The 16,224-nt window shown below is 46.5% G+C and overlaps 1 protein-coding gene and 1 non-coding gene across 3 annotated transcripts in view; one reads left to right on the forward strand and one right to left on the reverse strand.

The window, feature by feature from the left end:
- The first annotated feature begins 322 nt into the window (after nucleotides 1-322).
- trnam-cau (transfer RNA methionine (anticodon CAU)) lies at nucleotides 323-395 on the forward strand. The gene has a single exon. It is a non-coding gene; the product is annotated as a tRNA-Met (tRNA).
- A 7,097-nt stretch (nucleotides 396-7,492) lies between these two features.
- edem2 (ER degradation enhancer, mannosidase alpha-like 2) overlaps nucleotides 7,493-16,224 on the reverse strand; it is a 38,974-nt gene continuing 30,242 nt past the window's right edge. The window contains exons 8-12 of one of the 2 annotated variants that reach the window (XM_078418777.1): nucleotides 14,233-14,374; nucleotides 12,301-12,425; nucleotides 10,611-10,755; nucleotides 8,926-9,047; nucleotides 7,493-8,032 (exon numbers count right to left, since the gene is read on the reverse strand). In XM_078418777.1, coding sequence (XP_078274903.1) covers nucleotides 7,544-8,032; nucleotides 8,926-9,047; nucleotides 10,611-10,755; nucleotides 12,301-12,425; nucleotides 14,233-14,374 — 1,023 coding nt within the window. In that variant the 3' untranslated portion in view covers nucleotides 7,493-7,543. The remainder of the gene's footprint in view (nucleotides 8,033-8,925; nucleotides 9,048-10,610; nucleotides 10,756-12,300; nucleotides 12,426-14,232; nucleotides 14,375-16,224) is intronic. The other variant, XM_078418778.1, reaches the window with a different exon arrangement.

Here is a 16,224-nt window from a genome sequence, read left to right on the forward strand (position 1 = left end):
CTTAGTCGTCCATTGATCGTACACACAGTAATAAGGGGGAAGGCTTTGTTGCCCGGGTATAGCCTAGCTTCTAACCTCTCTCTGTCTGATCTCACCTCCTTCTACCCTCCCCGCACTCTAATCCCACCCCACCTAACTCTAACCACCCCTCCCTCCCTCCCTCCCCCGCGTCTCCACCCGGGGGCTCGCCCAGCGCTCTCCAGAAGCCACACATACACCAGCCACAGCCACTGTGTGTTCCACACCGCTGCCCAATACAGAAGGACCCACCCGCACCATCGGCTCCAGTCTCTGAAGCCACTTCATATTGGTTCAGTGCAGAGCCTCGTTAGCGCAGTAGGCAGCGCGTCAGTCTCATAATCTGAAGGTCGTGAGTTCGAGCCTCACACGGGGCACATGTTTTCATTTTAAAGCCTCGCCTGACTTGTTTTAATTGCCTCATATTTCTAAATAAGGGCAAAAGTACTGGAGCAACTCAGACAGCTGCGTGATTCCCAACACACATATTCTGGCACAAAATGCTGGAGTAACTCAGCAGGGTCAGGCAGCATCTCTGGAGAGAAGGAATGGGCGACGGCTTCAGACTGGTCTGAATATGTTCAGATATCCATATGACTAATGTGTTCTTCAGACATATTCTGGCACTTTGTGTCTTTTTCTCTGTAAACCAGCATCTGAAGTTCCTTGTATCTATATCTAAACAAGGGTCCCAATTTGACGAAGAATCATAGAGTCATACAGTGTGGAAACAGGCCCTTAGGTCCAACTTGCACACACCTACCAACATGTCCCATCTACACTAGTCCCACCTGCCTGCGTTTGACCCATATCCCTCAAAACCTATCCTATTCATATACCTGTCTGCACGTTTCTTAAACGTTGGGACACTACCTGCCTCAACTCCTTCCACCAGCAGCTCGTTCCATCCACCCTTTGGGTAAAAATGTTATCCCTCAGGTTCCCATTAAATCTTTCCCCCCCTAACCTTAAACCTATGTCGTCTGGGTCTCCATTCAAAAGACTGATAAGGTTCCACACGTGAGGCTGATAGGGAAGACGAAAGCTCATGGTATCAAAGGGGAGATACTAGCATGGATAGCAAGTTGGCTGGATGGCAGAAGGGAAAGAATGACAATAAAGGGTTTTTATTCTGTTTGGCTGCCAGTGATTAATGGAGTACTGCAGGGGACTTCACGTTGTATATTAATGACTTAGATGGGGGGATTGAAGGCTTTGTGGCCAACTTTGCAGATGAATCGAAAATAGGTGGAGGGGCAGGTGGTGTAGAGAAAGCAGGGACTCTGCAGAAGGACTTGGACAGGTTGGGAGAACGGACAGAGAAAAGACAGATGGAATATAGTGTAGCAAAGTGTGAAGTCGTGCATTTTGGTAGAAGGAATAAAGGCATAGGCTATTTTCTAAATGGGGAGAGAATCCAGAAATCGGAGGTACAAAGGGACTTGGGAGTGCTGGTGCAGGATTCCCCTAAAGTTAATTTGCAAGTCAAACCGGTAGTAAGGAAGGCAAACGCAATGCTAGCATTTATTTCAAAAGGACAAGAATACAAAAACAGGGATGTAATGCTGAGACTCTATAAGGCGCTGGTCAGACTGCATTTGGAGTATCGTGGAGTATCGGGAAGGGCCAAATAGCCTCCTCCTGCACCTATTGTCTATTGTCTATTGTGAGCAATTTTGAGCCCCATATCCGAGGATGTACTGGCTCTGGAGAGGGTCCAGAGAAGGTTTTGCAAGAATGATCCCAGGAATGAGTGGGTTAACATATGATGAACATTTGTCGGCACTGGACCTGTTCTCACTGGAGTTCAAATATATGAGGGGGGACCTAATTGAAACTTACCGAATAGTGAAAGGCCTTTATAGAATGGATGTGGAGAGGATGTTTCCACTATTGGGGGAATCTAGGACTAGAGGGCACAGCCTCAGAATTAAAGGACATTTCTTTAGAAAGGAGATGAGGAGGAATTTCTTTAGTCAGAGTGGTGAATCTGTGGAATTCTTTGCACAGAAGGCTGTGGAGGTCAAGTCAATGGATATTTTTAAGGTAGAGATAGATTCTTGATTAGTACGGGTGTCAGGGGTTATGGGGGGAAGGCAAGTGAATAGGGTTAGGAGGGAAAGATACATCAGCCACGATTGAATGGCAGAGTACACTAGATGGGCTGAATGGCCTAATTCTGCTCCTAGAACCTTATGAAAGCCTTGCTCTCTAGACTAAAAATGCTAGTTTAACTTTGAAGATTTAATGGAAGTCAGAGTGATGGTCGGGGATTTAAATGTGCATGGCTTTGGAGAGGTAAGGTTGGTGTTGTTTAACTCACTCCTTTGTTACATGATGGTTGTGTTTCAGTGTTCATAACTTCATGCTCATAAGTTCTAGGAGCAGAATTAGGCCATTCGGACCATCAATTCTACTCCTCCATTCAATCATGGCTGACCTATCAATCTCAACCCCATTCTCCTGCCTTCATTCCATATATCCCCAACACCCGTATTAATCAAGAATCTGTTCATTTCCGCCTTAAAAAGATCCATTGACTTGGCCTCCACAGCTGTCTGTGGCAATGATTTCCACAGGTTCTAATTCAGCCTGCAGTTTCCCCCTCGAGCTCTCTCCCTTTGCATGCAAAAGGTATCCAGCGGACACGACAGGTATGAATCGGAACACCCAGTCGGAAATGGTTCTGGGAACACGTTCATTTGTGGATTTCAACAAGCACCTTTGTAGCGCAAAGTTATTGTTGTATTCTACAATACCACACACTTTAGGGTCATCGCTATGGACAATATCACACATATGACTGTTACAATCCACTCGAACGTTTTGAAATGGATTACAATGGACATTGTGTAGGAATGCTGAATATCCACCTTAGACCTCCCAAACCTGAGCAGGAAATGCCCGTTCCTCCTCAACCAAACACCCAACCCAAAGATAGACACAGAGTGCAGGAGTAGCTCAGCGGGTCAGGCTGCATCTTCAGGGGAAAAGGATGGATGACGTTTCAGGTCGGGACACCTATTCACAATGAAAGTAGGGGGTGGTGGGATGAAGTGCTGGAGGCGAGAAAAGACCAGGACCATTCAGTGCCGACCACAAATCAACTCAGGCAGGGTGGTACCTGGTAGGTGCAGTGTTCTCTAGGGAAAGTGTGATCTCAAGAGAAACAACGTGGGGAACTGTGGAAGGTAAAACAGCTAGCGTGGCAGAAGGGGGCAAGGAAGGGGGGGGGGGGGGGGAAATGTCAGGTGAAGTTCCTTAAAATTAGACAATTCAATGCTTGCACCCCAGCAGTATGAACATTGACTTCTCTAACTTCAAGTAGCCCTTGCTTTCCCTCTCTCTCTCCATCCCCTCCCCCTTCCCAATTCTCCTACGTCTTACTGTCTCAGACTACATTTTATCTCTGTACCCCCCACTTCCCTGACATCAGTCTGAGGAAGGGTCTGGACCCGAAACGTCACCCATTCCTTCTCTCCAGAGATGCTGCCCGTCCTGCTGAGTTACTCCGGCATTTTGGGTCTACCATCAATCTTTATTTCTTTGGATGGAGTCGAGGGAAGAGGTATAGGGACAGGTTTGCATATCCTGTGGTTGCAGAGGAAAGCACCTGGGAAAAATAAAGATCGATTACTTGGAACTTGGCACAACCCAAGAATAGATAAGTGGTGCAGCGGTAGAGTTGCTGCCCTACAACGCCAGAGACCCGGGTTCGATCCTGACTATGGGTGCTGTCTGTCTGGAGTTTATACATTCTCCGTGTCCACGTGGGTTTTCTCCCGGTGCTCAGGTTTCCTCCCACACTCTAAAGACGTACAGATTTGTTGGTTAATTTTCTTCAGTAAAGAGTGTAAACTGTCGCTCGTGTGTAGGATAGTGGCACGCATGGGGATTGCTGGTTGGCATGGACTTGGTGGGCAATAGGGCCTGTTTCCACGTTGTATCTCTAAACAAAACAAAAAAATTGGAGCAAAAAAAAAAGTTATTACCAAACATTTCCAGCAACTGCACTCTCTTTCATCTCCATTAAAAGAATGAATTTTATTAGTTATAGAAATAATCAATAAATGCAGTTTAACTAGGGGGTCGATAAAACATTTAGGAATACATACTTCAAGTAATGCCATTGATGGGAAATGAAGGTTGAGCGAAAGACAAGGTTTCCTTGTGTAGTTAATCAGTACTGTGGACACTTGTTTCTCAGGCACACGTCTCTGATATATTCTATGGCATAAAGATAAATGGTGAAGAATTTTTATAAAATCTATTAGCTTGACTGTTCATTAATGTAGTGGCTAACAAACAGGGATATTTAATTAGGTATTTCCTCTCTGATAATAGCTGTCGCCTTACAAGTGCATTGCAGCATACAATATCTGAGAACAGATAAACATAAAATACTTAATTATTCCTTTCAAACCATCACTTTGATTAGATTGCTGTGGTGTTCACTTCCTACTGATGCTACATCTACAGTCGGAAACCTTCCATTTCTCAGCTGGTTTGCGCCGGTCTATTTAAATGTAATGTCAGTATTTAAAATTAACAAACCCCTGCAGCAATCATTTGGCCAGCTCTCTCTCCTCTGACAAAGCAGAATCCCATTGCCTCTCCACACCCACCAGGATGGCACGAATTATAGGGTCAATGACAGAACTGGGAGTGGTGCAACAGTAGAGTCGCTGTCCTGCCACGCCAGAGACCCGGGTTCGATCCCGACTACGGGTGTTGTCTGTACCACGTTTGTACATTCTCCTTGTGACCGCATGGGTTTTCTCCCGGTGCTCCGGTTTCCCCGCACACTTTAAAGACGTACAGGTTTGTAGATTAATTGGCATTGGCAGATTGTAAATTGTCCCTAGTGTGTAGAATAGTGCTCGTGCATTGGGTGATCAGTGGTCGGCACGAACTCGGTGGGCTGAAGGGCCTGTTACTCTGTAACTCTAAAGTCTAAAGAACTGCTAAACAGATGCAGAGTTGTGGATTAAGCCCAGTACGTCACAAATCAGCCTCCTCCCCCCATCTGTCTCTATCTAACACCCCCCCCCCCCCCCATCTGCCTCTATCTACAGTTCATGCTGCCTCAGGAAAACAGCCACCATAATCAAGGTTGACCTCTGTAATTGTAATGTGTAGGATAGAACTAGTGTATGGGTGATTGTTGATTGGCATGCACTCAGTGGGCTGAAAGGCTTGTTTCCACGCTGCATCTCTAAACTGAACTAAAAATGGTGAAATATTATACTTGCAGTGGTTCGGATAAATAGAGGAGGGGAGATTGTTTGCAAATGGCGTGCTAAGTTATTTGACAGCCAATCTAAAAATAACTTTCTAAAAGGCTGCAAGGCTGCAAGAAACACATTAACGCAGGCCAACGGGAAAGAGAGGGAAGTGAGTCTAATCAGGCAGCAAGTTACAAGGAGCTGGAGCGAGAACAGAGGGCCAGAAGGCTTTCTCCTTTACATTCTGTGGTCAAATTACTGCCTTCAATAAACACACTTCATGTGATTCCACCACCAGTCACATCTTACCATCCCCGCCCTTTCCACAAAGACTGCTCCCTCTGCAACTCCTTGGTTCACTCATCCCTTCCCACCCCTCCCACCCCCTCCCCAGGTTCTTTCCCCTGCAACTGCAGACGATGTAATACTATCCCTACACCTCCTCCCTCACCTCCATCCAGGGACCTTCCAGGTGAGACAGAGGTTCAGGTGCACCACCTCCAGCCTCGTCAACTGCACCCTGCCTTCCCGGCACGGGCCTCCTTTACATCGGCGAGGCCAAGCGTAGACTTGGTGAGCGTTTCGCAAATACCTACGCTCGGTCTGCCAAGGCCTGCTGGATCTCGCGGGTGCTGACCTCTTTAACTCCCCATTCCCATTCCAACCAGGGCCGTCTTAACGCATGGGCATGATGGGCACTTGCCCGGGGGCCCACGAGCATAGGGGCCCCATGCTGATCTGTGTATGTTAAGTGACTTGCAATAAATAAATACTGCTTTAAAAATGTAGGTTCAATAAGTGCTTTTTTCGCAACATTTTCGGTCACTAAGTGCTTCTCACAGCGATCTGTAAGTACTTTTCGCAACAATGTAGCACCCTAAGTCCATCGCTAAGTGCTTTTCGGTAAGTGCTTTTTGCCGGCACGACAGGGGGAGGCTGGTAGGGAAAGGGGGGTGGGGGAGTGTAACGGTAGGGGCCCCAGTACACTGCTTTGCCTGGGGGCCCATAATGCTGTAAAAACGGCCCTGATTCCAACACTGACCTTTGTCGGTCTGGGTCTTCCCCCATTGCCAGAGGCTGCATGCAGGAGGATCAGCACCTCATTTTCATATTTGAGCTTCTTATCGAGTCCACATCACAAGATTAGAAATTGGTCAGCCAGAGCTGAACACACTTCTCGGCATCTGCACACAATGGCGCCTTGTGCTTCTTGTGCATAGTGGTGGAAAGATTGGTGGAACCAGGGCCGCGACGTGAACGCTCTTTCCTTGACCCAAAACGTCACCTATCCTTGTCCTCCAGAGATGCTGCCTGACCCACTGAGTTACTCCAGCACACTGTGCCCTTTCGTGGAAACAGCATCTGCAGTTCCTCGTTTCTATATTACAATAACGTGACTGCTGTGTTCAGAAGTAAAAATTAACTAGGAGGTTGGAGAAGCCAACAAATGTCCGGTCCACTCTTGGAAATCAAATCCCTTGCCGAGTGATTTAAATCCAGAGAGATGATGAGACAGACATCCCCTGTTCTTGCTATCCTGCGGGCTGTACAGTGGCGCAGCAGGTAGTGCTGCTGCCTCACAGCGCCAGAGACCCGGGTTCCATCTAGACTTCAGGTACTGTCTGTGTGGAGTTTGCACGCTCTCACTGTGACCGCATGGGTTTTCTCCAGGTGCTCCGGTTTTCTCCCACATCCACTTTGGATTTGCAGGTTAATTGGCCTCTGTAAATTACCCCTAGTGTAGTGAGTAGACAGGCAAAAGGAATAACATAGAACTAGTGTTAACTGGTGATCGACAGTCTGCATGGACACAGTGGGCTGAAGGGCCTGTTTCCATGCTGTGTCTTTCAATCAATCAAACTATAACCCAATCAAACATGGGCAGAATTAGGCCATTCAGCCCATGGTCTACTGTGCCTTTCAATCATGGCTGGTCTATTTTTCCCCTCAACCACATTGACACACTTCCTAATCAGGAACCTATCAATTTAATCCTTAAAAAGACCGAATGTCTTGGCCTCCACTGCTGTATATGGCAATAAATTCCACAGATACACCACCCCCAAGCTAAAGAAATTCCTCCTCAACTCCATTTTGAATGCACTCACTTTTACTGAGGCTGTGCCCTCTGGCCACAAACTCTCCCACTACTGGAAACGTCTTCTCCGCGTCCCCCTCTATCTAGGCCTTTCATTATCTGGTAGGATTTCTGACACCAAAACAAAAAAGAAATAGAAGATCACGTACAAAACAGACAAACTTTATTCCACAATTTAATAAATAAAGATCTAAGGCGTAGATCAGGAAGAGTCTGTAAACACTTGACCTAACACAGCAAGTTTGGAGCTGAAATGCTGGCTGGGACAACCCAACACACAATCTCCTTTCTTATTCCTTATCTTCTTTGCCCTGTCGCCATTTTGAGCTTTCCTCTTGCTCGTGCCGTGGTGGGAGCGCTGCACCGGAGAACTTGCGTGGTGGAAGCCCGTCCTCTCGTACCGGGCGCTGTGGAATTCCTGCATCAGCGCTTCCACCTCCCAGCGCTCCTGGCGGTGCTGGCTGCAGCAGTGCAGAGCCGCGGGATCGATGGGATGAGCCTCCGTGTTGAACAGGTAGCCGCCCGCCCCCAGCACGCACTCTCCGTAGGGCGTGGTCACCGTGTGGAAGGAGGTGCCGTCGTTATGGAGGAAGTTGTCCGGGTCAAAGAGCAGGTAGAGGTACTTCACCGTCTCGGCCAGGAAGAAAGACTCCATACGGTTGTCCAACTTGTGGTCACGCAAATCTCGGACCTTCAAGGCCAAAAGAGTCAGTCAACAGGTCTATCCAAAATCAGACACAGTTCCTCAACCAACTTGTCAGTCATCAGGTCTATCAAACACAAACACTCAACCAGGAAAACTCCTAACATTATAAACGTACGGTCCCACCACTGAGGACGGCACAGTAGTGCATTGGTAGAGTTGCTGCCTTACATCACCAGAGACCCAGGTTTGATACTGACTATGGGTCCTGTTTGTACAGAGCTTGTACGCTCTCCCTGTGACCACGTGGGTTTTCTCCGGGTGCTCCGGTTTCCTCCCACACTCCAAAAACCTACGGGTTTGTAGGCTAATTGGCTTCTGTAAATTATCCCTCAGGTGTGGAATAGAACTAGTGTACTGGGTAATGTTTGGTGGCGTGGCCCAGGTAGGCCGAAGGGTCTGTTTCTACGCTGTATCTCTAAACTAAACTGAACCAAACCCATGCCTTTTAGCTCATGATTCACAAACCTGGGGAAAGACTGTGTATTCACCCTATCTATGCCTCTGTTATCTTATACACCTACAAAAGATCGCCCCGTTTCCTAATGCTCCAAATAATTAAGTCCTGGCCTGCCCAACCCCACCCATTAGCTCAGTCCCTGGAGTCCTGAGGTTAATTGTCCTCTGTAAATTGCCCACAGTGTGTGGTGAGTGGTGGGGAGAATAAAATGGGTCACGGTAGGATTAGTGTATAACTGAATGGCCAGTCGGAGACTGAAGAGCCTGTTTCCATGCTGCATTTCTCCACGATTAAACAAATACGCAAGTGGGTGATCGACGCAGGACAGAGATAATAACTAGTCTATGAACATAGTAGCCTCTAGAGTTTGTTTCCGCGCTGTATCTCTAAATACAATAGTGTAAACTGGTGCAGTACTTACAGTGGCAAAGCCACAATCCACACGGCTTATCTTCTCAATGGCCTCAACCACATCTCTGCCCAGTTCCAGGAGGGTCGGGTCTCCTGTGGCTCGATACAGATACATCGCACTCTCTATCAGCTCTGCAACAACAAACCAGGCCCGCTAGTCTCTTTCAGTATCAGATGAGATAACCCGGAACAAAAACAACAGAGGGAATGAAAAGATGGCAGACGATTGAAATGGCTACTTCTGGATAACATGGAGGGTAATTGTGTAACGGTGAGACTGGTCATTGACAACTGAAGTGCATTGGGAGGAAAATCTGTGTTCATAAGATCATAAGACATGGGAGCAGAATTAGGTCATTCAGCCCATCAAGTCCACTCCGCCGTTCAATCATGGCTGATCTATTTTTCCCTCTCAACCCCATTCTCCTGCCTTCATCCCATAACCTTTGACGCCCTTACTTATCAAGAAGTTATCAATTTCAGCTTTAAAAATCCCAGTGACTTGGCCTCCGCAGCTGGCAGTGGTAGTGAATTCTACAGATTCACCGCCCTCTGGCTAAGGAAGTTCCTCATTTCTTTTCTAAAGGTACGTCAATATAGTGGATCTATGGAAAGATGGAAACATCCTCCCCAAGTCCACTCTACCTGGGGTTTTCAAATATCTGGTCGGTTTCAGTGAGGTCCCCCCTCATCCTTCTAAACTGCAGTGAGTAAAGGGTCGGAATCATCAAAAGCTCCTCACCTCAAACCGTGACCTCATCATTCCTGTGTTGCTTCAAATGCTAAGAATTAATACCCTGGGCAGTACAGTAATTTGAAATGGTCTCATCACAAAGTAGCAAGCCTGGTGCCTGGGGTCAGTGTAGTCTATATCAATAGTTTCTTCTACACACTTTCACTATGCTATCAACGGGGTAGGAGAAACAACAAAAAAAAGAGGTGGAGGTATGTGCTTTACTTCAGCCTACAGTTTAAAATTTAGCAGTCAGCCACAGCCCAATTTTGCATAATAAAACAAAAATTGCTGGATTAACTCAGTGGGTCAGGCAGCATATCTGGAGGATGTGGCTAGGTGACGTTTCGGGTCGGGACCCTTCTTCAGTGATTGTAGTTTGGGGGGGGGGGAGGAAGAAAGCTGGAAAAGAGGTGGGGGCGGGACAAAGTCTGGCGAGTGATAGGTGGAAACAAGGAACTGGAGATGCTGGTTTATACCATAAGATAGACACAAAGTGCTGACGTAACTCAGCAGGTGAAGCATCTCTGGAGGAAAAAAAGATGGGTGACGATTCGGATCAGACGAAGGGTCCCGACTTAAAACGTCACCCATCCTTTTTCTCCAGCAATGCTGCTTGACCCGCTGAGTTACCCCAGCATTGTGTGTCCATGGTATGGTATAAACCAGCATCTGCAGTTCCTTGTTTCTACAAATGCTTTGAGATGTTTTGAAAGGAATGCAAAAAGGGATATGCTTAGGTATGGCAATACTTTACTGGACTGTAAGTAAGAATAGAATTTCACTGTAGTATTTGCGCATGAGACCATAAAAGCACCATTGGAGATGCCGCCTGAGCCATTGAGCAACTTCTGTTGTGCTCCAGCATCTGCAGTTCCTCGGGTGTCTCGTGGCTGCCAATTGCTTTCAGGACATCCCAAGGGGCAACACGACCGTTTAATGGATGGTCCATCTTTTCTCACCTGGTCGAAGCGGATAACCTTCCCGCTTGTCCACAGTCGAACCCTGAGGGATGCTGTAAAATTCGGGCAGCCCCCCGTACTGTTTCCAAACCTGGTAGTAGTTGTGGAACGTTTTCATTGCGTTATTAATGTTGCCTATTAAGCTCTGTGAGGGAAGATGAAAGATGCCTCGTCAGTCCCAGGTTCAAACCCAGCAAAGACCACTGAAGATTTCAGAACTGCAGTCCATCATCACAGCTAGGTCAAGACCATGGACGGACAATTCAAAGCCAGGAATTGAGCCAGAACATTCAACAAGCCGGCAACAAGTGGCAGCACGGTGGCGCAGCGCGGTGGTGCAGCGGTAGAGTTATTGCCTCACAGCACCAGAGATCCGGGTTCGATCCTGACTACGGGTGCTGTCTGTATGGAGTTTGCACGTAGACCCTGTGACCGTGTGGGTTTTCTCCAGTTACCTCCCACATCCCAAAGTAGGTTAATTGTTTCTGTAAATTGTCCCCAATGTGTAGGATAGAAAAAGTGTACGGGGTGATCGTTGGTCGAGGCAGACTCGGTGGGCCAAAGGGCCTGTTGCCACGCTGTATCGCTTAACTAAACCAAACTAAAACCTGTGGATTTTCTACAATGATCCTGTTCCTTCTGTAATTATTTTTCTCTCCAGAAGCATATTTGGGATTCTTGCATTTATTTCCCATGTTCTATTTCTTGATGATGGCCCCTATTTGGTCGACAGAACCTATGCTGGCTCTTGCTGAGATCCATTCCAATAACCTATTCTTTCAGATGTGCCCACCAACTCCCCACTTTTGTGCAAAAGATGAAGGGTTTAAAGGCAAGCTTGGTTTAGAGAAGCAGCATGGAAACAGGCCCTTCGGCCCACCAAGTCCATGCTGACCATCGATCACCCGTTCACACGAGTTCTATGTTATCCCACTTTCTCATCTACTCCTCTACTCCCAGTGAGGACGATTTACAGAGGGCCAATAACAGAAGTCAATTAACTCACAAACCCACACGTCTTTGTGACGTGGGAGGAAACCGGAGCTCCCGTTGGAAACCCGGCAGCACAGGGAGAACAGAACGTACAAACTCTGTTGCTGATAGCACCCGAGGTCAGGATCGAACCCGGGTCCCGGCGCTGTGAGGCACCAACTGCACCACTGTGTACAGAAAGATTCAACTCCAGGTGATTCAGTTTTTTTTTTGACAGACATGGAAAGGTAAAGATGATCAGGGACAGAGCTCAAGAACCAGGATGCTTTATAGTAGAACTGTTGAAATTTCCTGACTCTAATACTCAATGCCCCAACCGCTGAAGGCAAGCACACCATACCACTCTATCTACTGGTGTTGCCATTTTCTGGGAGATGTGAAGAGGAAATTCGAGGTCGTCTTCAAATTTTCTTATCAAGTAGACTAATAAGTACTATCGCAACGTTTAAGAAACATTTGGACAGGTACATGGATAGGACAGGTTTACACCTGGTACATGGGCCAAGGGCAGGCAGGTGGGACCAGTGTACACGGGACATGTTGGTTGGTGTGGGCAAGTTGGGCCGAAGGGCTGTTTCCACGCTGTATGACAAGTAAGAATTTCATTGTTCTGTCTGGGACGTACGAGAACAAAATACTCTTGGCACTACACGATGTCACAAAAGAAAGGTTGCAACCAAGTCCAACAAAGTCTGACCTGCAACCCCGGCCAGAAAGCCTCCAGGGACTGAAAAACCGGCATGGAGACGGTGCCTTTGTACATCTGAACCCAGACATACCAATCATCAAACTTGGTGTAATTCGTAATCACTTTCTCATAGTCTACAAAGGGGAAAAACAGAGAAATAAGTCAGCTGAGATTGATTAGAGATAATGTCATGGAGAATTATATCCTAACAAACCACGTACAACAAGGGATGTTGTCAGGGGTTACGGGGAGAAGGCAGGAGAATGGCGTTGAGAGGGAAAGGTAGATCAGCCATGATACAATGGCGGAGTAGACTTGATGGGCTGAATGGCCTGATTCTGCTTCTATAGCATACGGACTTACGAGATCTGTGTGACAACAGAGAGGCATCATGATATGAAAAAAAGAGGCATTCTCGATTAGTGCTGATAATTTAGCATCTAGTCCAGAATGTTCTGTGGTAATCACTGCCCACGAAGTTCTGATTATTAATGGAAAGGAGATTTTTTTTCCTGATACATTTTGTACAAGCATCCACTTTCCCCAGAGATTTAAATCGCTTTCCACTAATTCATGCTGATGTCATTGTGATAAAAGACTCCTTTCCGCTTCGTGAGCTGGTCAGATCAAAAACAGATGCATTTAGACTTTAGAAATGCAGCATGGAAATAGGCCCTTCGGCCCACCAAGTCCGTGCCGACCAGCGATCAAAACTCCTACACTAGAACTATCCAACACACTAGGGACAATTTACAGACGCCATTTAACCTACAAACCTGTACTTCTCTGGAATGTGGGAGGATACCGGAGCACCTGGAGAAAACCCACAAGGTCACAGAACGTACATTGCACTGCTATGCCGCCATTCTGACCAGCTAGTGAACAGTTTCTAAACTTATTCTTCCAAAGGTTAGGTTGGTGATTTCCAATTGATGTGAATTGCCACAGAGGGTGTATGCAGTTTGTACATTTTCCCTGTGGATTTTCTCAGGTTTCCTCCCACACACCAAAAATGTGTGGAGTCATTTACGTTCCTTGGAACCATCATCTCTAGGGACCTTAAATGGGGGGGCCACCATCGACTCCACAGCCAAAAAGGCCCAGAGGATGGACTTCCTGCGGCAGCTGAGAAAACACAATCTGCCACAGGCAATGATGGTCCAGTTTTATACTGCCATCGTAGAGTCTGTCCTCACCTTCTCCATCATGGTCTGGTTAGGCTCAGCCACCAAGCACGACACCCAGAGGCTGCAGCGCATCGTTCAATCAGCCCAGAAGGTTGTTGGCTGCAACCTTCCCCCCCCATCGACAAACTGTACACTGCAAGGGCCAGGAAGCGAGCGGGTAAGATCATCTCTGACCCCTCTCACCCTGGCCACAAACTCTTTGAAGCACTTCCTTCTGGAAGGCGACTCCGAACTGTCAAAGCCGCCACAGCCAGACATAAAAACAACTTTTTTTCCACGAGCAGTAGCTCTACTCAATAACCAAAAGTCTGTAGCCTCCTTTTGCTCTGATATTGTATTACATTCTTCACGTTTAAATTATAATATTTTATCTTTAATTGTCTACTGTATATTGTGTTGTTACTTTGAGCAAAGCACCAAGGCAAATTCCTTGTACGTATACATACTTGGCTAATAACATTTATTCAATTCAATGTACAGGCTTGTAGGTTAATTGGCTTTGGTAAAATACCAAATTTTCCCAGTGTTTAGGATAATGCTAGTGTATGGGGTGATTGCTAGTCAGTGCGTACTCAGTGGGCCGAAGGGCCTGTTTCCACGATGTATCTCTAAAGTCTAAAGTAAAGTCTAATACCTTTTCTTAATAAAATAGACACAACACAAGCAGCATATTTCACTTCTCCACCTGCCACGCAGCTAATCCCTTACAGCAGTAGAGACCATAACACAAGTTTCAGAAAAGCACAAATCATACCAAGGAAAGACGACATCAGTCCTTCATCTTGCAGCAAGATGGCTCCTTTCACCAGGTATTCGAAGTAGGAGTCCACTCCTGCCCCAATCCCAGCGTCCTGTGCCACCCACTTTGAGGTTAACACATCGATATGATTTCCGACCTTTGGAACAAAAGTCAAGTGGTGAAGGGAACTGAAGAAAAAAGTTAAAACAGACATTAATCTTGCAGTCACCAAAGGCAGTGGGATTTCGGCTCCACAACAGAGTTTATAGAAACATAGAAAATAGGTGCAGGAGTAGGCCATTCGGCCCTTCGAGCCTGCACCGCCATTCAATATGATCATGGCTGATCATCCAACTCAGTATCCCGTACCTGCCTTCGCTCCATACCCCCTGATCCCTTTAGCCACAAGGGCCACATCTAACTCCCTCTTAAATATAGCCAATGAACTGGCCTCAACTACCTTCTGTGGCAGAGAATTCCACAGATTCACCACTCTCTGTGTGAAAAACAACGTTCTCATCTCGGTCCTAAAAGACTTCCCCCTTATCCTTAAACTGTGACCCCTTGTTCTGGACTTCCCCAACATCGGGAACAATCTCTCTGCATCTAGCCTGTCCAACCCCTTAAGAATTTTGTTAGAATGCTAATGATGTACCCCCAATCCACCTTGTTGCAGCTTTTGTCCTTGTCCTTTCATCTGCATTTTCTCTGTTGCTATAACACTACATTCTACACTCTATTTCTCTTTTGCACTACAAGATGTATTCATCTATAACATGAATGCACTCATAGATGGTATGGGTTGCCGGGATAGCACGCATAACAAATTCTTTCACCACATCTCCGTACACGAGACAATAATAAAACAATACTAACAAACCTTCCCCTTACTTTGTTGCCTCTCAGGTTTTTTGGAGTCATCACCACAGGTGCAATCTTTGGACTTTAGAGATACAGTAAGCAGGCCCTTCGGCCCATCAAGTCCACGCCGACCAGCGATCACCCCATAAACTAACACTAGCCTACACACTCGGGAGAATCTACAGAGCCAATTAACCTATAAACCTGTACGCCTTTGGATTGTGGGAGAAAACTGGAGCACCTGAAGAAAGCCCACGGGGTCACGGGGAGAACGTGTAAACTCCGTACAGACAACACCCATGGTCAGGATCTAACCCGGGTCTATGGTGCTGCCCTTGGGTTGAAAAAAGTGCTGGAGGAACTCATGTAATTCCATTGCAGGTTATTGTGGAACCATTAAGATGGTGCCGATACATCAAGATTTAAGTTAAGCAAAGCTACCCAATTTTACCCTAAGATAGTGACAACACCAGAAAATATTCCGAGGCATTGAAGGCAACGGAGCCCATGCAGGCAAATGGGATCAGCATAGTGACCTGCTTACTGTATGTCTAAAGTCCAATGATGGGCTGAAGTGCCTGTTTCAAGAGTCAAGAGCCAAAACGGAACAATGAAATTCTTACTTGCAGCAGCACAACAGATATGTAAACATAGTACTCCGTAAACACCATAATAAATAACAAAGTTGTGTATATATTATATACGTGATGGATATATATGTTCATAAGTTGTAAGAGCAGAATTAAGCCATTCGGCCCATCGAGTCTACTCCACCATTCACTCATGCCTGATCTATCTTTCCTTCTCAAACCCATTCTCCTTCTTTCTCCCCATAACCCCCGACATCCTTAATTAAGAATTTGTCAATCTCCGCCTTAAAAATACCCATTGCGGCCTCCACAACCTTCTGTGGCATTGAACTCCAGATTCACCACCCTCTGACTAAAGAAATTCCTCCTCATCTCCTTTCCAAAGGCAAGTCCTTTTATTCTGACACTATGGCCTCTGGTCCAAGATTCTCCCACTAGTGGAAACATTGTCTCCACTGTGCATGTGCGCGCATTATATACACATGTACAATAATAGTGCAAAGACAAAACTAATGCCCTCGTCTATATAAACATAGCACAAAAAGTAAGGAAATTT

This window comes from Rhinoraja longicauda, chromosome 22 (genome assembly GCF_053455715.1).
Source record: "Rhinoraja longicauda isolate Sanriku21f chromosome 22, sRhiLon1.1, whole genome shotgun sequence".
Lineage (NCBI taxonomy): Eukaryota > Metazoa > Chordata > Chondrichthyes > Rajiformes > Arhynchobatidae > Rhinoraja > Rhinoraja longicauda.